The following is a 20,730-nucleotide window of genomic DNA, read 5'->3' on the forward strand; positions in this document are numbered from 1 at the left end:
CCATGGCATGGATATTTCCGGAATGGCCACAGCGTATCCTTGATTTCATTTGGTTCAATATTTTACCGGCGTTGCTCAGGAGGGGCTGTTTCCCTGGTGGCATCACAAAGTATGAAGCCAGCTACCAGAGGAGGGAGAAAAATAGATTTGTACTCTTATCAGCGAAACCTGGTAGCTTCACACAAATTTCTGATAGCTTAAAACCCAATGCTATTAATTTTCCAAATCTTTCGATACATGATGATATTATACAGTGCCTACGCAGTTTGCAGACCTTTTCTTTACATATCCTCTAGCTTTCGTCGCCGCTTATGTCGTCAGGAAAGATGGCCTTGACCAACTGTTTCTTGTTGATCTTGCCCATGGCATTTCGGGGGATTTGATCGACGAGCCTCATCACCTGGGGAATCTTGTAACCTGCAAGGCGCCCCTTGAGAGCTCGGCGCATATCGAGCGCAGACCACTTCTTGACAACGTCGGTATCTAGAACCAGTACAGCACCGACCTTGTGACCCCATTGCCCACTGGGCACAGCCACGACAGCCGCCTCGGAGACTTGAGGCAAAGACAAGAGTTCACGCTCGACTTCTAGAGCGCTCACCTTTTCGCCGCCTGTCTTGATGATATCGGCGGACTTGCGGCCTTGGATGAAGTAAAGGGGGCCATGGTTCCAGGACTGGGCAGCATTGGCAGAGGGCACTGGTCGGCGGACTGCAACATCGCCTGTCTTGAACCACTTCCCCTTACCGTCTTCGCCCTCGACGAACTCGCTCGCCGTTGCTGATGGGTTGCGCCAGTACTCGCGGAAGATGGTTGGTCCACGAAGCTGGATTTCTCCAGAGCGTTCACGACCCTGCGCATCAACTTCATCTCCCTCTTTTATCACATCATTAGTGTCGACATCGACCAGACGAGCTTCGACAGATGGTAATGGCCAGCCAACACTGGCATCTACACGATCGGAAAAGTCAAGTCCACAGCTCAACGCCATACCAACCTCGGTCATGCCATAACGCTCGAGGAGAACGTTGCCATGGCTGAGATCCTTCCAAGCAGTCTTAATAGGGGTTGGGAGAGCGGCGGAGCCAGAGATCGAAAGGCGCATGTTCTCTGGAGAGATCGCTTTGCGAGAAGCTTCTTGCATATCGGGGGGGAGACTCTTGTGTGAAGACAGGAGTTTGCTGTACACGGTGGGTACGACTGTGAAAAAGGTGATTTTCTCTTTTGGTGTAGATGCGTCGTTGGATAGGAAGGGTGATGAGAAGCGCTTCCAGACGGCATCGGCGTTAAAGGGGAACATGAATTCAATCGTCGAGCCGGCAAGCAGAGGTGTGAGAATGGCATTCACCGTGCCATGGATGTGGTGAAGTGGAAGGACATGGAGGAGATGATCAGAGGGTGAGTAGTTCCAGGCTTCAGTGAGGGAACGAGACTGGGCTGTCAAGACAGCTTGTGGCAGTAGGACTCCTTTCTAAGAGGAGCTTCAGCATGTATGCAAGCATTGCGACTACTCCGAGCATTGACTTACTGGTTTGTTGGTTGTGCCTGAAGTATAGAGCATCATGCCAGCTTCACCAGGATCGGCATCACCTAGCTCAACCTTTTCATGATTACCCCCACCTTGATGCTTTTGGAGTTCAAGATGCGCCGGCTTGGTGTTTAGCTCCGTCGCAAGAACCTCTTCAGCTTTTGATGCGAATTTCGGAGAAGAGACCAGCAATGAAGCTTCGCTCTGGTTAAGAATATATTGTAGTTCCGGCGCAGGGAATGCAGGAGATAGAGGCACAGCGATGGAACGCGCAGCCATTGCAGCCAGGAGCGTCACTACATAAAAAAATGTCTATCAATATTGCTATCGCAAAACGCAGGGTCACGTTGTGAGCTCACCTACGTAGTCATAGCTATTCTCAACAAGGAACGCAATGCGCTCGCCATTGAGATCCTGCCGACCAGCAGCTTCAGCGATGCGACCCCTTGCGCGACTCACATCGCCTAGAAGCTCTCCATACTTAAAGGTTCGACCGGAGATAGAATGGACGACGACCTTTGAGTCGGGGTCATGTTTAGAAACCGCCTCGAAGAGCGGTAAACGGGGAAGCGTGGAGAGCATTCTGGAGGTAGCAGCAGACCGGAGGATGCTGGCGGAGGTAGCGGCAGTAGCATGGCGCCGACGGGCGATGCAGCGGAGGAACGGCGACATGACGAACGTTGGGGGGTGACCGGGGTAATCAGACACAAAGACCAATCCGAAGCTCTCGAGGTAACGCAAGAGGTTCGATGGTGCTGGGATGCTACGACAGGTTCACCGGCTCTATTTGCCGAAGATATGCAGAGAGGAAACCCAAGACGGTGGGAAGCAAAAAGAGGGGAATTGGGAATTGACGATCTGCAATTGAACATCAGAAGGTCGTCTAGATTTGGTGATGGAGTTGTGAAGCTTTGGAAAGCTCTAACTAACCTTGGTGGTGGGTGACAGAAAGGATGACCTGTCGACCCACGAGGTACAAAAATAAATGACCCAAAAGTATGGTCTTCATGGTTCAAGCTGACTGACTAATTTCGTCTCTTGTACCTCGCACGATCAATGTTTCTCATACCCCAAGACCAAGCTAGGAGTGGACTCGTTTCTTTTCGTTGACGTCGAAGCTTCAAGTCCAGTTCGGCTCACGGTCCCCGGGGGCAGACTATGAGTTTCCCCGGGCGGTACGTACCCTTTTAGAAGCCGCACCGAACACTGTTCAAGAGGTCAAAGTGGCACGTTTCTTTTCTACTTTGGTGAATAACGAAGTAAACAGTCGAGACTAAAGCCAATGAGCTACTCTCTCTCTCTCTCCTTTTTTGTTTTGGGTGAGACACCCCCTTCTTCCCGGCAGCTAGCCCATGCGTCCGCGTGTCTGTTTTAGCTGCTGCTGGGGCGAGAAGAACCGTTCGACTGCAATGCAACACACATCAAAAGAGAGACATTGTTGATGATGAAAAGTTGGTACATGTACTCAGCTCTCTCTCAACTGTTGAGATGTATGTTTGGGTCAGGTCAGGTTAAGTAAAGTCAAGCAAGACCTTGTCTCTTCTGCTGGCTGGCCTCATCGACGACAACAACTCAACCAGACGCACAAGAAAGAAAAAAAGAAAGAAAAAAAAAATGACAAAGAGACAGAAACAAGGTTGACGAAACGAATACGTGGGTGGGTTACATCAACATGCCATGCAGTCTTGACGACGGTAACTGTACTGCTTGCTGTACGTGTATGTATGTACATACATGTTTATCCCCAATCCTTGAGACCGCCATCTCTCTCACGCCAGATCCCGCCTGCTTGGGCCGGTACCTACAGCAAAACGGGCTCCAGCAGCTCCAGCTTTTTGCTTTCTTCCTCTTTAGAACTCCACTACTGAATGTAGGCCGGGCTGTCAAGACTGCAGCTGGGGGGGTATAGTAAAACCAAAAAGGTGATGTTAGTTGTTAGGCCTTTGCTCTGCATCGTGTATCCGTTTTTTTCTTAATGACGGTGTCTAACTACTACGACTATAAAATCTCGGTGTAACTGTATTCGCTGTACATTGTGTACCTTCCTACCTAATTAAAAAAAAAAAAAAGACCAAATTCTCTTTTTACCCAAAAACACAACCACCCTTGTTCCTGGCTTCACCGCTCTCCAGAGATGCATGGGCGGTCAGGGCCATCCGACGCCCGACCCAGCCGTCTGGACTGAGAGGTAGATTGGCGGCTGATCATTTGCTAAAAGGAGAGCGCCTTCAGGGGGTGTTTTGGTTTTGAGATGTAGGGATGTCTGCGATGTGATGGGTCGAAACTCTGTCCGCCACTTTGGCTGTTGGAAAGACGGTAAATGGATGGTGGGAGGGGTTCCCTGACTCCCTGACTCCCCGCGCTTTTGGTACTTGTATCCGTTCGGTACATACATTATTATTAGATTAGTACACTACCAAAGAATGGAAGCCCGCGACGAACGTCTGCAGAAGAGGGAAAAAGTTCAGCTTGACTACTACTACAGCTACATCTAGAGTGTATGTATTAGTTTGTACATGGAAGATAGACGCACAGTAAATTAACTAGACTAGTATCTGTCGGTATGTCGTATGTACGTATGTATGTATGTATGGTGTCCTATGTGGCTGGCTTTTTTGTCTTTGCTTCTGGCCTTCGTCTTGACATTTTCCTCACCGACTTGATACCAAAACGGAGAACGGGCTCCTGAGTTGTCAATTGCAACAAATCAGTCACTCGTAGAGTCACAGTCACTGAAACTGGATTGGACCGTGTTTCTTGACAAACGAAAGTGAACGTGTTCCGCCACTTCACTCCTTTAATAGATACCCAAAGTAGGTAGAAACTACTATCCATACACCTCTTGAACCAAGAAGCCTCGACTTGAACCTTTTTTTCTTATATTAAAACCGCTTGCTATCTTCTCTCTAACCCCATTCTCTCTCATCTCTTAACTTTTCTCTCTTTGCTCTTGTCGATTACAGTCCATATACTCCTTTCTGGTCTGTTCACTATACAACAGTGCGAAGATTAGACACCGACAAGACAGAACCTAAAAAGTCGGAAACTCTGTTTTCAACAGACACGGAAAAAAAAAACCTGCCTTGGTCTCTTACTCAACTATCACTCCCACCAAAAAGCAAAACGCCCTGTCGATCCATCCATTACCGCTCCACTTTGGGGGAACAGTTTCCAGGACATAAAAAAAGATTGTTCTACTTATTCAGCCCGCGAATTCTGAGTAAACTCAATTCGCTTTCTTTTTTAAAACCGGGACGACTTCGCAATCGCATCGCCCTTTTGTTCGACTTCTTTCAAAGATTCTCACAAAGTCGACATTGTGTGCTGCAACCTTTGTCGCAGACCTCACTCTCTTTCTCAGACCGCTCCCGTCTCACACACCTCACTCATGTTTCGACGATACGCGCTCGGCTTTTCGAGCGTCGGACGACAGCTCTCAACCATGAGCTCCTCTAGCACTCCTGTTGAGGACATGATTCGCGCAAAGGTGAGGACAAGCCTTTTTGTAATTGTATACAAAAGAAATGACATTAACAAAGTCACAGATCACGGCTGCTTTCAACCCCCAGACTCTGGAGATTTACAATGACTCTCACCTTCACTCTCACCACAAGGCCATGGAACACACCACTTCCGGCGAGACACACTTTCGGTAAGAACTGAAGCCCCCTTTTTTGTTGTAACGATTCAAGCGAATTCGTGCAGCTCTACACAATTTCACTTTTGGAATCACTCATGTCATGTCATGCCACAAAATCTCATCTCATCTCATCTCATTTTCCCCGCGTGACACTCTTTTGCCACGCACCCTCGTACACATACATACATGCACACTCTCATTTTCTACATACGGGCATAAAATAACTAACACATGTGACAGCGTGGTCATCACCTCAGACGCCTTCAACTCCAAGATGCAGCCTGCCCGTCACCGCATGGTCTACGCCCTTCTCCGCGACGAGATGGCCCAGGAGAACGGCATCCACGCTCTCCAGCTGCGCACCATGACTCCCGAGGAGGAAGCTCGCCAAAGGAAGAAGAAGGAAGCCGAAGCCGCTGCCCGCGCCGCCGCTGAAGCTGACCAGGAATGAACAACGAGACAACAAAAGAACACAGGCACTCGAAAGAAAGAAAAAGAATGTCTTCTCACGAAGAAAAAAACAACAACTATAATGACCACTAATGACAGGAATGGAATGACGACAGTTTTTAAAATGGACTCAGGAACAACCGGATTTTTTTTTTACTCTCAGCAAAACCGAAATCAACAAAATATATTGGGCAAGCAGAAAGGGAAACAAACAATCACAAACACAAAAAAAAAAAGAGAAGAAGACAACGTCGATGATGATGATGGGCAGCAGATGTGTCCACGGCGCGAGATATTTTGGGACCTGAAAAGAAAAATTGTACGATATATACCCCCCCGTGGAAAAAATGAGGACACGACCTACGACTTGGCGGAGGGAAATGATTTCGTTTACGGAACGATCGAGAGAGTGAAAAGGGGGAAGTTTTCTTGGGGATGAAGAGAGGAAGGGGGGAAAAGGCGACTTGGAACCTACCACCTCAGGGGAAGACTCTTTTATCACAATAACTCTCGATCTTCTGCATCGTCGCCAATACTTTGTCAGTCCTTTAATCAGGCTAGGTTGGTTCTCTCGGTCGAACCTGCTAGCTTAACCATAGATATGTTATGTTGCCCACGCACAATAGACAGTTCTTTCCGCTACAAATATTGATTGCTATGGATATATAATTTCTTCTTCATGTCTATTGATTGCTACAAAGTCTTTGTTCAGGGCTAAAAAGATGTCTACGTTTCGTAATGCTAAACATGCTTTTGAAAGAGTATGCTCGCCATTAACCAGTAACAGCGAGCAAACATATGGGTATCAGAATTGAACAAAACAAAAAATATATGTACGGACGCCGGCTCGAATTCCCCAATCAGTCACTCCATCGATACATTACTTTTCATGAAAACCAGGCTCTTACTCTCTTCAACGTTTGGTTTCTGTCCGTCTACTGCTGCTGCTCCTAACAGCCTGGGTAACCGTTGCAGGCGTTGGTTTGACGACTTGTCTATTTCTGCGGAGGTGTTTCAAAAACTTTGCACGTCTCCTTTCCTCATGCATCGTCGACGTAGGGCTGGCGCTACTGCCCAAACTGGCGCGACTCCTCGAGGCAAGCTTTTCCAAATATGGGGACGGCCGAGGACCCCTCCTTATTGATGATACTGGATCTGGTATAGATGATGGTGGTAGCATTGATGGTTCTGGGATTTTGGGTGAAGGGGGAGGAGGCGCCTGGGTTGTGACGTGCTGAGTTCGTGAGGGCTCGGGCTGCGCTTGTAACGTAGTCCTGCGAGTCTTGGATGACGGGGGTAGTGCTGGGCTCTGTTCTGTCGTTTCTGACCTTCGCTCTGGCCTCTGTGTTGGCCTTTTCTCTAGCATTTGCTTTGGCTGTTGCGTTGGCCTCTGTTTTGACCTTTGTTCTGGCCTCCGCTCTAGCCTGTGTGTTGGCCTTTGCTCTGGCCTTTGCTCCGACCTCGGCGTTGTACCTGACCGCATCTCGTGCTCCGTCTCTTTTCCTGCGGCTACAGACGGCCTCCGCATGGAGCTCGATACATGAGCTGGCAGGATCTCGGAGAGAGTTATGTCCATAGCACTCTCGTACGATGCAACGGGCGGCGAGGGACTTGGAGCTTTCTTGCCCGGCCTCTTTAGAACCGGGCTCGAAACGTCTTGTTCATCGCTCGACTCCTCATTCTCTGAACTCGTATAAATACTGAGCTCGTCCCCATCCTTCTTTTTGAGAAGCTTCTCGTTCACTTCGATAAACTCATCAGGGTACATCCTCATGATGTGGCTAAGATTACCCCTGTGAACTAAATGCTTGGTAAAGACTGGGGGATCTGTCTGCTTGTTGAACCATTTAATGGCAACCATGGCTGGCCTCCGGGTCCCATCGACGTACTCCTTATAGTATCGTGGGAAAGCCCGGATGAACTCGTCGTACATATAATCTCGAAGTAGCTTTTTTGAACGAAGGTAGTTCAGATACACGCATGCGGTGATGAAGTGGAGCTTGGTACCTGCTGCCACCCGGCCACCGTCACCACTTGCATACGTGGGGTAATGTTGTACAAATGTTTCAAACGGCTCAAGAGGAGCTCCTGGAGCTATGCTTGACGGAACAGCTGAGGGTGGTTGCCTAGCCACCTCGTGGTTGACCAAAGGCTTGTGAGAGTTTGTCGATGTGATTCGTTTTGGTGGGCCCATTGGTGTTGGGGTAGTTTGTTGCTGGATACGCCGTTGCTGAGCTTGTTGTTGCTGGGCTTGCCGTGTGGACGGTCTAGCCTGGTTCGCAGCACTTCTGACATTAGGGAGGGATTTGGATTTCAACGCAGACACCGAGTGACGGTTAGAAGGCTTTCTCGTGTCTTCTTGACTGTCGGTTGACGGTATTGTCACCTCGGCCCGATCAGTTCCCTCGTCTTCTTCACCCCTGTCCTCGTTACCCTCGATAGACTCTCTTATAGACTCCTGGGTAGCCGGCACCTTGTATGTACTGGGAACGAAAGAATCTGATGAAGCCGGTCTCGAACTATCAACTGCTGGGGGCATTATTGTAGGTTTGAGACGCTCCTTTTCGGGGTAGTTCCTCTTCTTCTTCTTACCAACGTCGTCAACGTCGATGGGCTTAAAGACGAGTCGGCTTTTCCCCCTTTCCGACCTGCCAGTCTTCTCTGGGGATGCTTTATTTGCGACGGCTGGATCCAGGCCTGATGATTGTGTGGAATTGCTCGGCTGGGCGCATGGTGGTGTAGCCATGGGTTTGTCTGTAGATGGTAGAGGCGGCACGGCTCGGTTGGAACGAACCGCACTTTGGTTAATTGAGATATTCACGAGCGACTGGGCATCTGGGATCCTTGTTTCCATGTCATCTTCAGATTCTGACGGAGGTGGGTTCTCAAACGTTGGTACCGAAGGTCGTTGTCGTTGTAGTGGACCTGGCCTTGTGGAGCCTGTTTCTGGGGTCTCGTGCACGATTTGCGATTGTGTAGTTGTTTCAACAGCTACCTGTATAGGATTTGCTTTCTTAGGCTGATCGCGTGGTGGACTGGGACTCCATGGTATTAACCGTTCGGGGGATGATTGGGGTGGTCTCTCGGAATTGGCCTTTGGAGTGGTCTCATCGCCATTTCGCATGCGCTTGCTGCTAACCGGCGCAACAGGACTGGCACTTCGTTTCTTCGACTTTGGAGTTTGCCCTTGCGACTTTCTCTTCTGGGCGAGATGTGCTGCCTTGGCTGCTTCCAGGATGTGATAGGGAACGTTGACCAGACCGTGAGGTTGGTTCCTCAGGTCTACTGCCCAAGAATCTTGCTTCTCCAGTAGTTTTCTCTGATCAGAGGGAATTTTGGCAGCGCGGCTTCGGGACACGGGAAGGGGCGAAGTGGAAGACATCGTCGTGAGACTGCCCTGCACCAGTCAGGGTGGACGTTACATGGGCTGTGGTGGTCGTGCTCGATGATGGTGTTGTACGACGAGGCAAAGGGATCGGTGGAGGGGAACGCGGCGAGGATCGACTATGATGATTTGCGATGCGCATGTGCAGATGATGTTCATGCAGATGCGAAGATCGGTTGGCAGTGTCGAATTACGTAGTGACGCTCAAGTCAAGTGATGAATAATACAGTGAATATCTTGAAACAAATGGCAGCGCGACGCGACGGGTAATTTTGGGCCGTGTAGAAATTGGATCTGCGGGGTCTTATTTTTTTTCTTTAGGTGTGGTAGGAGGTGGCTCGTGCTCGATCAGCGCCAAGTCATCGGTACTTTTGAGTTCTTATACTGCGAGACCATCCATGCATGTGCAAGCCTCAGGTAGTTCAGGCTGGTGCAACTCTACCTGCACTGCAGTGACTTGCTCAGCACAAGGCAATAACGTTGTTGTCAAGATGTTATAGGATAAACCTGACGAAATGTCTTAATTACATAGGTAGTTTCTGATAGCACAAACTGCATTTGTTGTTTCAAGTTTAGTGCTACTAGATTAGTAGGTAGTAGTTAGGTAGTAGATAGTAGGTCGTTGACAGTAAACTGGTGGCCTAACCCCCCCTGTCATCAACAGCTGTCCCGCACCCGCTGTGTTGCAAGGGTCTGACGCCATCACGCATTCTCTACATCCATCTCGGATGCCCAAGGACTGTTCTCGACCTTGAACTTTGCCCAAGCACAATCGTGATTAGCTGTGCGGGCTGTCATAACCCTCTGTGCCGCAGCACCCTGCTTATGACCCTTCGTCATTCTGCTTCCTTGCACCTTGAACATCGGGATTAACCTGCACTATCCTGTCTTGCCCACAGCAGCTTCACCGATCAGCGAACCCTGAAGATCGACCTCCCCGCTCGCCGCCTCTCTATTTATCGACGGCCTGTCTGATTCCTTGTCTTAAAAGCATCTGCGACACCCATCATGCTGTTGATATCCCGCGTCCGATCCTTGGCCGTTGTGTTTGTTTGAGAGTCCTGAAGCGGACAAACGTCACATGTGTTGGGTCTTAGACATCTAGGACCCTTCATTCGACCATCGCCGGATACCCGCATACCAAATCCCAACTTTGCACTCTTCGAGCCGCTTTTGATTTCCTTCCATCAGCCTTGTCACTGCTGATTATCGAGATAACTACCTCGTCAATATGTCGCCGCCTAGGGCTGGCTCTATAGCGTCAGAAAGCCCTGTTCGAACCCGTCGTGATTCTATCAGTTCGATTACTACCGGCCAACTTGCCCACGCACTCGACAAGATACACACCTCTGCAAGCCAGAGTGATTCTCTTACTACCTTTAATGACTTTGCGCCGCCTCCGATAGCAGTACCGACCTCGGACGGTAAAGGACTTACCGGTGATCTCGTTCAGCAAGGATTCAGCGGTCTCTACAGTCGACTAAGGGAAGCTGTAGGTGGGGGTCCAAAGTCGCCCCTGGAACCAACTTATGGAGAAAGGTCAGAGCCTTCTTCGAAAAGAACATCGATCACTGCGAATCATGGCTCGAAAGTCTCCATCAGCTCGCTGAGCCGAGCCGAGACTGGTGCATCCATTTCCACTACCTCCTCGCAAGCTATACCCAACGATGGAGCTTCAACACAAGCAAGCGGCGGCACTATCGAGCCCCGACCGCAAGCGCAGTCATCCAAACCATCGAGCATCAGCCTTATGTCTAATCAAAAGGCCAGCTCTACAAACCGTCAAAGCTTTTCAAAGAAGGCTCCCAGCTCTATCGCCGCTGACCCGACTATTGCTCCTATCACGGTACACAGAGACCCTAGTAACACCACTTTGCGCACCGAAGACAGCGGCGGTGTCGGGTCCAGTCGAAAAAGTGTAAGCAGCCGGGTCGACTTACAAGCACATCTAACAACAGCCGAATCATCGGCCAGCTTATTTGATGCAAAAGATGGCAAACTCCCGCCTAGGTCGAAGCGTGACGATACCTCGAGTATAGATGAGAGCCTCAAGAGCCCGACAAGCCCCAGAAGCGCACATCACCACCGCACGCCCTCGCTGCAGACCTTACAGACACGCAGTCTTCGCAGCCCTTCCGTCACTTCGTCTTTATTATCGCCTGACAGTGTAAGGAGAAAGCCTGCCGTTATTGATCGCATCAGTCGATCCAAATCTCCTGGTGACCAGAATTCAAGAGAATCTTCCTTGGACAGAGGTACTGCAGAGCCCAGCCACGTCAGCACGTCTGCACATGATTCAGTATGCCACGATTCCTTCTCTCATAATCCAAAACCACAGAAGATGGCCTCGGGAGATTTCAGAATACCTGGTACTGTGACCAGCAATGAAGAGGCCTCGGAACAGGTCAACGCACAGCTTGACCGCATGCGAAAACAGGTCTTGAGTAAGGAGTTCTGGATGAAGGATGATACTGTCAAGGAGTGTTTTCTCTGTCAGACGCCATTTAGTGCTTTCAGACGAAAGCATCATTGCCGCACCTGTGGCTGCATCTTTGACTCAAAGTGCACCACAGTCATATCAGGAGAAAGGTTTGGCGTGCAAGGTTCGTTGCGGGTTTGCAAGCGATGTCTTGAGGTCATCACCAGACGATTTGACGGGAGCGGCTCAGATGACTCTGGAGATGAGCAATCATTTATGCCCAGATTCTTTGGCTCAAACCACGCAAAGTCCCCCAGCAACGCTAGTCAATCTAAGCCAAGAGACAATGAGTCTGGGGTCGCTTCCGAAGGGTCAGAAGACTCTAGGACTGTTTCAAGACCTGTAACGACACCCATGATGGCTATACCTGCAACGCGTCGCCTTGGGGAGTCTCGTACTGCAGCTATTTTGGAGATCGATGCGCCGCAGTTAAGCAGACCTGGCTCTTCACGATCTCTCAAGTCGCTCAGTGCGAGACCACACTCATCTGCAGGTCATAAGAGACACCACTCCAAACATAGCGGCTTCCTTAACCGATTCAAGCCTGCGCCAGAGGAGAGGGCGCCTTTCCGACGTGTGGTCGACGATGAGAATGCTAAGAAGCCAAAGTTTCCAGCCTTCCACGACGATAACATCATCGATCCTGAGCTGGCTGATTACATGTCCGACGAGTCAAGCGAGGATGAACAGATGAGCCTCTTCGCAACGATGACGGGCGATTTGCAGCCTGGGAGCCTCGGCGACGACAAGTCAGAGCTTACACCTTACGTCAATGCTAATAGGAAATATCGCCATAGGGCAGGTGAAAAAAGCATTAGCGGTATGAGCTTCGCAAGCAGAAGTGGAATCGATGACCTCCCTGGCAGTCTCGGGGCCTATCGACGACCACCAAGGCGACGGAACACTAGCAATGTTGGTGGTAGTATACATTACTTGCCATCGCCGCGCCCAAAGTCTGGTGTATACAAGGGGCCATCACAGTCGTCTGAAATGCTCTTTTCATTGGATACGCCTCATCACAGTGCAAGCCAAATCACTAGAAGTGATTCTTTACAGCACAGGAAGGCGCCCAAAGTCGAGCTCAACTCATCGAGCTTGAGACATGTTGACAAACTCCTTCATCAGTTGCTAGACGATGCAGAAATCCCAAATCCCCCGGCATGGCAGAAGGCCCTGGTCCCTATCCTTTTGCGAGCGACGGACGATGTGGACCCTGACGTTGCAAAAGGGGAAGATATGGACATCCGGCATTATGTCAAGCTGAAACGAATCCCGGGTGGTAAGCCTGGCGATACAGCCTACATCTCGGGTGTTGTCTTTACCAAGAATTTGGCATTGAAGAGTATGCCACGCAGGATCACCAATCCTCGTGTCATGCTTGTAACATTCCCCATTGAGTATCAGCGACATCAACAGCATTTTATGAGCTTGCAACCCGTCATCGAGCAAGAAAAAGAGTTTCTCCGTGTTGTGGTACAGAGAATCACGAATCTTCGTCCACAAGTTCTCCTCGCGGAGAAAAGCATATCCGGCGTGGCATTGCAATACCTGTCTGATTCAAACATCTCGGTGGCATACAATGTTAAGCACACAGTCATTGAGGCAGTCTCGCGATGTGCTGAAACAGATATCATCTCCTCTCTCGATATGCTGGCCCTGCCCGTTCAGATTGGACGCTGCTCAAACTTCGAAGTCCGCACATTTGTCAACAATGACTATCCTGGTCGCAAGAAGTCATACATCTTCCTTTCCGGTTGCACGCCCGAGCTTGGATGCACAATCGCGCTGAGAGGTGCTAACAGCACGGTTCTCTCAAACGTCAAGCATATCATGGAGTTCATGGTTTACGTTGTTTATAACCTGAAGCTTGAGTCGAGCCTCCTGAGGGATGAGTCTATTGAGCTTCCGGAAGGCGGCGAGTCCATGGCAAACTCCGTGCAGCTACCAGTGGAAAGTGCCAGGTCTCAGAGTGTCAGTAGTACTGACCACTCGAGAGACGGTCCCGCTGTTGTGGTTAATCACCCTGCGAGCGAAAGTGAACAGCCGTCCCAAACTACTGTGGACAGCTCCAGTATTACCGAGGCTGACGATGCTGGCTCCCTTGAGCAGTCAGGTCAACTGACTGAAGAACGTGCACGTTCGAAGTCTCTCCCTCTCCAGGAGCAGCCCGAACCTGCTGTCCAAGACCAGACAAGTCAAGTTCCAGATGACATCCCAATGCCAACTTACTACAGCGACATGGTGGCCAAATACGAAACCAAAATCTTGTCCGCTTCTCCATACGTCAAGTTTACTCAGCCTTACCTTTTGATGAAGGCACGCGAGCAGGAGAGGCGACTACTTTATTTGCGCCGGCTTCGTGATCACGATCATCTCACTGAAAATACTAATCCTGAGAAAACAGATCCTGAGAAGGCAGACCCTGAGAAAGCAGATCCACCTCGGTTCCAACTCATCAAGCCCGAGATGGTCGAAGCGATAGGCCACAAGGCACCGAAGCAGGTTACGGAAATTCTACGGGCTGTTCATGATGCTGAGTACGACAAGGCCTTGTACAATTACCAGACCCAAACACGTCAATGGGAGACGTACATCCAGGGCAACCTCGACCTTTTTGATCCATACTCTCATCAGAACATAGTCGTTCTCTATTCCGTCATCTGTACGGAGACCAAGATCCCTTGTACCGAACCATCTCTGGTGGCCATAAATTTCTACGATGAACAACACATCGACACTGGCATGGACCCCGATTGTACCTTGGGCCAATACATCGAAGATCTTGCATACACCATGAACCAAGTCTGCACTTCTAATGGTTGCGAGCGCAGGATGCTAGAACACCACCGAACTTATGTGCATGACCAGTCTCGCATCACAGTCTTTGTTGAGAACCTGCCAGCCAACTCTCCCATGGCTGACCTTGACGGTATTACGATGTGGACTTATTGCAAGATCTGCAAGAAGGACACTGAAGAAAGAACCATGTCAGAAGCTACTTTCAAATACTCGTTTGGCAAATATCTCGAGCTGCTCTTTTGGGGGCGCGGACTGAAGATGAAAGACATGCATGACTGTCCTCACGACCATCACCGAGACCACGTTCGATATTTCAGTCTTCAGGGTGCTCGAATTCGCATCCATTGGGACCCTATCGATCTATTAGAGATTGTTGTGCCACGAGCAAGGATCACATGGAAAGTGACGAACGACCTAAAGCTCAAGAACGAGATCTTTGCAAGAATGGAAGAAAGATGGGCCAAATTCATGACGTCGGTCAAGTCAAGGCTTATGTGTATTAGAATTGACAGTGTCCTGCCTGAAAAAGCAGATCTGTGCAAGTGCGAGGTTGATCGTTTGACAGCCAAGGCCAAAGAGGATCAACCACTCATTGTGAAGAGACTGCAAGACATCTACGTCAAGTCGAAGTACTATGAGGTGGTGCCTTTCAACAGTATCGTCCGGGAGATGCTTGAGAAAGCTGGGGAATGGGACCAAGCGTTTACCAAATTCGAAGCTGACTTCCTGAGCGACAAAGATATGCGCCAGTTGACAATCATGCAACTGAAGAAGATGTTCACTGACAACGAGTCGAAGGAGTCGCTCGCGTCAAATGAGGGCACTCCATCAACCGTCGACAGCGAAGAGCGACCTTCTCAGACATTTACCGAAGAGGAAGGGAAGAGCACACAACCCACGGACTACACCGACAACAGTATGGAGGCTAGTGTTACTTCATCAAAGCCTATCGATGAAAAGGACGTTCCCGATGATGATGATGATGATGGCAAAGTAGAGATTCCGGCAGAGGGTGCTATCGAGCGAGTAGAAGCATTGGATCTAGCTTGTACGCCTTTAACAGCGTCTAACCCTCCTCCTGAGTATTTCCAGCCCGGCGATGTCTTGGAAGATCTTGACGACCAAGAAACTCCTCTTGCTATCGACCCTGAACAAACACCAAAAGCACCCAGCAAACCATTCGACGGGGCTTTTACCAACCCTGCTGAGCCTATCCCATCGCCTATGGACGCGTTGCCTTCTCCTGTGCCTTCCTTAGCGGAGAAGGTGGATCAAGTGCGACGAGAGCAAGGTCCATCTTCGATACCTACGCCTACTGGAGAGCGTGCACCATCTCGCAAGACTGGACAGGCGGTATCTCCTCCTATGGTGAGGGCGACTTCCCACCCAACCCGTGCACTGGCTAGGACACAGTCTTGGAAGGGCCTTGCTACCAAGGAGTCAAAGACGAATACTTCCGAATCCACAGGATCTGACTCAACAACAGCTGAAGGGTCGATCAGAGTGGATAAGAAGCTCTCTGATCGCTTGGGGTTAAGAAACTTGAAAGACAGAGGTAAGGCGACTGCTTCAGGAATCCCGCGATTTGTCCATAAGAAGAGAGAGACCAAGGTTTCAACGCTTGCAAAGCACTTTGAGCAGCTCAGCCGTGAATTCGAGAAGGAGCGTATCAGAGACCGCAAGAAGCGTGCTGCAAGCATGCGTCAACCTCGAGCTATGCTACCTAGAACCACCACAAAGGCCATTGTTGAGGTTTACGATGATGTGAACGAAGCTTTCGAGGAGCCGAGCCCACCTGCAGACAGTGTCGCTGAACGTGAAGCTAGTAAGCGGGCTGGCAGCACTGCTTCACGAATGTCTGAGTCGCGGCAAAGAACAGACCCTGTTTCTGAGCCACTAACGCCTGCTGAACCACCTGCGAGCATAGAAGAACAGCAACATGGCAACCGGAGACAGCAGCACGAGGATGACGAACAGCACCAAGACCTTCAAGATAAAGAACAGGAAGAAAAGGACGAGAAGATGGAAAAAGAGGACAACGATGATCATACTATCGCCAACACCAGTCAGACGTTTTCCGATGATGAAGAAAGGGCTGCCGATCTCGAAAACTCGGTCACAGAGGAGTATCTACACGATATCAAGGAGATCGCAGACTCGGTAGACGCAAGCGAGATTCCATTGGAGCTACCTAAACATCAGAAGACGAGCTTGATGAAATATCTTACCAACTTCTGGGCTGAGCGAGGTGCGAGCGGTTGGCACCAACTCGAATACCCGGTCAACCCTAGCGATCACATCTTTGTCGATTCTGATATTATCGTTCGGGAGGACGAGCCAAGCTCAGTAATTGCGCTCGCCCTCAACAGCGAAGACTACAAGGGCAAGCTGCGCAACATCCGAATAGAAGCACAGGAGAACATACAACGCGAGAGTGACAGCGGTATGGAGGGAGAGCCCAAATCTCTCCCTTCTGAAAGTATCGACTGGGTATCGGAAACAGACCTGGAGAAGAGTCTGCTTCGTGTCACAGGAACTCATCTGAAGTATCAGTTCCGGGAAGGCACTGCCACGATGACTTGCAAGATCTTCTACGCAGAGCAGTTTGATGCTCTCAGGAGGAAGTGCGGTGTCGCAGAACGTATCGTCGAGTCACTCTCACGATGCCTCAAGTGGGATTCCAAGGGCGGCAAGACAAAGTCAGTGTTTCTCAAGACATTGGATGATCGACTCATTTTGAAGGTAAGTTCTATGTGATAATTAAGTCATGTGTTTCAGTCAGCTAACGTTGTTTAGTCCCTTTCTCCTATCGAGACTTCGGCTTTCTTGCGATTTGCTCCTGGCTACTTCAATATCATGGCGGAAGCACTATTTCACGATTTGCCCTCTGTGATCGCCAAGATGCTGGGCTTCTTCCAAGTCTTTATCAAGAACCCAGTTACGGGAACTGACATCAAGCTGGACCTTCTAATCACTGAAAACCTCTTCTACGACCGCACCGCAACAAGAATCTTTGATCTCAAGGGCTCTATGCGTAACCGCAAGATTCAGTCTACTGGTGAGCAGAATGAGGTCCTTCTCGACGAAAACATGGTCGAGTACATCTATGAATCGCCTCTGTTTGCAAGAGAACATTCAAAGAAACTACTCCGTGCTTCGGTATGGAACGATACATTGTTCTTGGCAAGGCAGAACGTGATGGACTACTCGCTCATGATTGCTGTTGACGAGGCCCGCAAGGAGCTTGTGGTTGGTATCATTGACTGCATTCGTACATACACGTGGGACAAGAAGCTCGAAAGTTGGATCAAAGATCGCGGATTTGCTGGTGGAGGCCGCAATCGACCTACCGTCACAAGTCCCAAGGAATACAAGTCTCGATTCAGAGAGGCTATGGCAAGGTATGTTACTGATATCTTTACCTGAAATTGTTCGAATACTGACTGCTGGCTAGATACATCTTGCAGGCGCCCAACTGTTGGCATTTGTTCAACAATCCTCAGTACCCGCATTACTATGGGCGCGCTAGGTTCGAAGAGCCCGAAATGCTTCGCTGAAGCACGTATAGAAAGACATAAGACAGGTGAAAAGCACAATTCAAGGGAAGACTATACATGTAGTTCATGACATCCATTGTAAACGTTAGAGGGGGGTTGCATTTTTGTTATATGTACAAGCAAGGATCAGCGTCGTTATAGGTGTTCACGAAAGCATTCACACAAGAGAGCGGTATAAGCGGTACAGTTGAGCTAAATTATATACGAGAAATGCATTGAATGATAGATTTCGCTGCTTTATTAGAGGCAACAAAGCAAGTTCTTTCTCTATTATTGAAGTGTGACTTTTGTTCAAGTTTATTCATGATGCTTTGGGGGGGCTGTGACACCTGTATCGCCTATAAGCCACTAAAACTTGCCCATCATCTCATCTCATCCACTTCTCCATCCAAAGTAAACTGAACATATGCACACAAACGTCACATCAAGAACAAGGAGATAAAGATTCAATGTCGATTGAATTAAACTGGGAGACACTCACGAGTGGCCCTGATGGTGACGCTCTCGCTGAACGCATCCGGGAATTCGTCCACGATAAATTCCAGACGGTTCCGCTACCAAAATTCATCCGCTCAGTAACAGTACACGGTTTCGACTTTGGAACTATCCCTCCAACGCTCGAGCTCAAGGACATCACGGACCCATTACCGGATTTCTACGAAGAAGACTTGGATGACGATGAAGAGGATAGCGAAGATGAACCGTCGCCTCCACCGCCACCTCCGGAACCAGCGAGGATGAGGCCTGGTCCTGCGCCGTGGGGAGGATCCACGAGGAGAGGTGGTGGATTGAGAAGCGATGTGCTAAGAAATGAAATGTTGGGCCATGACTTGGGAAGTCCTTTCCTAGGAACGTCGACGCCGGGAATTCTAGGAGGTTCAGGTCTGGGATATTTTCAGAGTCATCTTGGTACGGGCACACATACGCCTTTGGCGGCTGTTGCAAGTGCACATCACACCAGCTGGATGAGTGTACCAGGAACTCCAGCTCGCGAATGGGGGACTCCGAGCCACACCCGGAACCCTTCGCAGAGCAGTCTCACGTCTGTGGACAACTTCAAAGCCAGCCTCGATCCGCTTCAGAGTCTGCGTGAAAAGGGAAGTGTGTCTACGCTTGCGCCTACGTCAGTCGAGGCGTCACGGCCACCGACAAGGGATACGCATCTTGGCGGTTCAGCGATTGTTGATGACGATGAGGAAGAGGAGGGAGAGGAAGAAGCTGGACGACGACCGCGGGAGCCTCGTGTGGAAGATGTACAGGCTGTCTTTAGGATACGCTACAACGGCGACATACGATTGAACCTTACAGCGGAGATTTTACTCGATTATCCCATGCCTAGCTTTGTGGGTATCCCGCTAAAGCTCAACATTACTGGTTTGACCTTTGATGGTGTGGGTGTGCTGGCGCATATTCGCAAGCGTGTGCATTTTTGCTTCCTTGGTCCAGATGATGCGCTTGCGGCTGTTGGTCCTGATGACACCGAGGAAGACTCCAAGGGTACTACTGGCGCTGCAAAGAACGAGCATCACAAGCCGAGATTCGGTGGTCTTTTACAAGAAATTCGTGTGGAAAGCGAGATTGGAGAACGGGTTGGAGGAAAACAAAGTCTCAAGAATGTGGGCAAGGTTGAGAGATTCGTGCTTGAGCAGGTCCGAAGGATCTTCGAGTCGGAGTTTGTGTACCCCAGCTTCTGGACCTTTTTGGTGTAAATTATATGTATCGTGGATTATGAAAAATGAAGGTTCGTGGGTATATAGACTAAGAACACCACTTCTAATAGCCATGTAGACATTTGGCGCAAGCATGCATCTTCGCTCTCAAAAAGACATCATCAACACATATACAAAATCATCATATCACTCAAGTCAAAGTCCTTCTAAATCCCTGGTACGCCTGCTGAATATCCAGCTCCAGTTCGCGCGCCTGCTCCTCGCTCAACTCGTCCGTCGCCCTCATCTGGTTGAGGGTGATGAGCCATTGTACGATCTTGCCGCGGTTCTCAAAGTCCTTGTCTGTAACGCGGTTTACCGATTGGATCACGTCAGAGAGGAGGGGGTGCAGCTGGTCTTTGGAAAGGAGGCCGAGCTTGACTGCGTCGAGGAAGGTGATGAACTCTTGGGTGGCTTCGAGAATTAAAACACCGCTGGTGTTGTTGGCGGCTGCGGTGGGAGCGGGAGTTGGCGCTGAGGGGGCTCGGTCGATGGTTGTGGATGGCATGCCGACACGAATGCGCTCTGTCGCGCGAGGTGCTTCGAGCTATACGGATGTTAGTTCTCGATATGGACTGCCAATTGGGATACCAGAGAGTATCATACATCCCATCTGGCCTTGAATTCTTCTAGATCCCCGAATTCCCTGGCGATAGTCTCATCCGCCAGCAGCGCTTTGTACTGCCTCAGCGATCGCTCGCAGATTTCTGTGTACTCTGCTTCTGGGACAGCATCTTTAAGAAAGGCCTTTTCGAGTTCATCGAGTGTTATTATAATGCTAAAGAGCTCGGCGAGTGACTCTTGGAGATCGCGCTCGGCACGGGTGTTTGTAAGTTTGACTTCCTAAACTCGGCTATTAGCTTGGTTATGACACAAGTCGAATTGTTTAGTACCTCGTCGAGATTTATAGTGGCAGAAAGACTCGTGTTAGGAACATAACTATGAGGAGTTGGCGCATAGCCTTGTCGTGGGATCATTATGAATGCGGCATTGGTTTGTTACTGTACAAGGTTCCAAAGTAATGCGCCGCAATAGCTTCAGGTGGGATGCCTGCGGGACATAACAGTTACGTAGGGGACCTGGCCTCAGGGTACCAGAAGAATTGGCCGCTGGGAACATAAGAGACGAAATTAGTAGGTCATTTTATGCTACTAAAACTATAGTCTTTAGGCTAATTATTTTT

At 49.7% G+C, this 20,730-nt stretch overlaps 7 protein-coding genes across 7 annotated transcripts, besides 3 other annotated features; 3 read left to right on the forward strand and 4 right to left on the reverse strand.

Annotated features, from left to right (window-relative positions):
• Positions 1-292: 292 nt before the first annotated feature.
• Positions 293-2,200, reverse strand: FPSE_04366 (uncharacterized protein; the record flags this gene model as incomplete). Its single annotated transcript, XM_009257484.1, has 3 exons — positions 293-1,471; positions 1,529-1,824; positions 1,888-2,200. 3 exons carry the CDS (start codon positions 2,198-2,200, stop codon positions 293-295), a joined length of 1,788 nt encoding a protein of 595 aa, XP_009255759.1.
• A 914-nt stretch (positions 2,201-3,114) lies between these two features.
• Positions 3,115-3,160: a repeat region.
• A 514-nt stretch (positions 3,161-3,674) lies between these two features.
• On the reverse strand, positions 3,675-3,923 carry FPSE_04367 (uncharacterized protein; the record flags this gene model as incomplete). The annotated part of the gene is made up of 1 exon (XM_009257485.1): positions 3,675-3,923. One exon carries the CDS (start codon positions 3,921-3,923, stop codon positions 3,675-3,677), a length of 249 nt encoding a protein of 82 aa, XP_009255760.1.
• Positions 3,924-4,089: 166 nt separating this feature from the next.
• Positions 4,090-4,121: a microsatellite.
• An 849-nt stretch (positions 4,122-4,970) lies between these two features.
• Positions 4,971-5,619, forward strand: FPSE_04368 (uncharacterized protein; the record flags this gene model as incomplete). Its single annotated transcript, XM_009257486.1, has 3 exons — positions 4,971-5,015; positions 5,074-5,180; positions 5,409-5,619. The coding sequence occupies 3 exons, from the start codon at positions 4,971-4,973 to the stop codon at positions 5,617-5,619; spliced, it is 363 nt and encodes a 120-aa protein (XP_009255761.1).
• Positions 5,284-5,305: a microsatellite.
• A 1,066-nt stretch (positions 5,620-6,685) lies between the features above and the next one.
• On the reverse strand, positions 6,686-9,000 carry FPSE_04369 (uncharacterized protein; the record flags this gene model as incomplete). Its single annotated transcript, XM_009257487.1, has 2 exons — positions 6,686-7,037; positions 7,097-9,000. The coding sequence occupies 2 exons, from the start codon at positions 8,998-9,000 to the stop codon at positions 6,686-6,688; spliced, it is 2,256 nt and encodes a 751-aa protein (XP_009255762.1).
• A 1,234-nt stretch (positions 9,001-10,234) lies between these two features.
• FPSE_04370 (uncharacterized protein) lies at positions 10,235-17,838 on the forward strand (the record flags this gene model as incomplete). The annotated part of the gene is made up of 3 exons (XM_009257488.1): positions 10,235-17,023; positions 17,078-17,682; positions 17,736-17,838. The coding sequence occupies 3 exons, from the start codon at positions 10,235-10,237 to the stop codon at positions 17,836-17,838; spliced, it is 7,497 nt and encodes a 2,498-aa protein (XP_009255763.1).
• Positions 17,839-18,287: 449 nt separating this feature from the next.
• Positions 18,288-19,547, forward strand: FPSE_04371 (uncharacterized protein; the record flags this gene model as incomplete). The annotated part of the gene is made up of 1 exon (XM_009257489.1): positions 18,288-19,547. One exon carries the CDS (start codon positions 18,288-18,290, stop codon positions 19,545-19,547), a length of 1,260 nt encoding a protein of 419 aa, XP_009255764.1.
• Positions 19,548-19,698: 151 nt separating this feature from the next.
• Positions 19,699-20,524, reverse strand: FPSE_04372 (uncharacterized protein; the record flags this gene model as incomplete). Its single annotated transcript, XM_009257490.1, has 3 exons — positions 19,699-20,094; positions 20,154-20,390; positions 20,441-20,524. 3 exons carry the CDS (start codon positions 20,522-20,524, stop codon positions 19,699-19,701), a joined length of 717 nt encoding a protein of 238 aa, XP_009255765.1.
• Between the last annotated feature and the right edge of the window lie 206 nt (positions 20,525-20,730).

The sequence above is a fragment of the Fusarium pseudograminearum genome, chromosome 1, assembly GCF_000303195.2.
Source record: "Fusarium pseudograminearum CS3096 chromosome 1, whole genome shotgun sequence".
NCBI classification, from domain to species: Eukaryota; Fungi; Ascomycota; class Sordariomycetes; order Hypocreales; family Nectriaceae; genus Fusarium; species Fusarium pseudograminearum.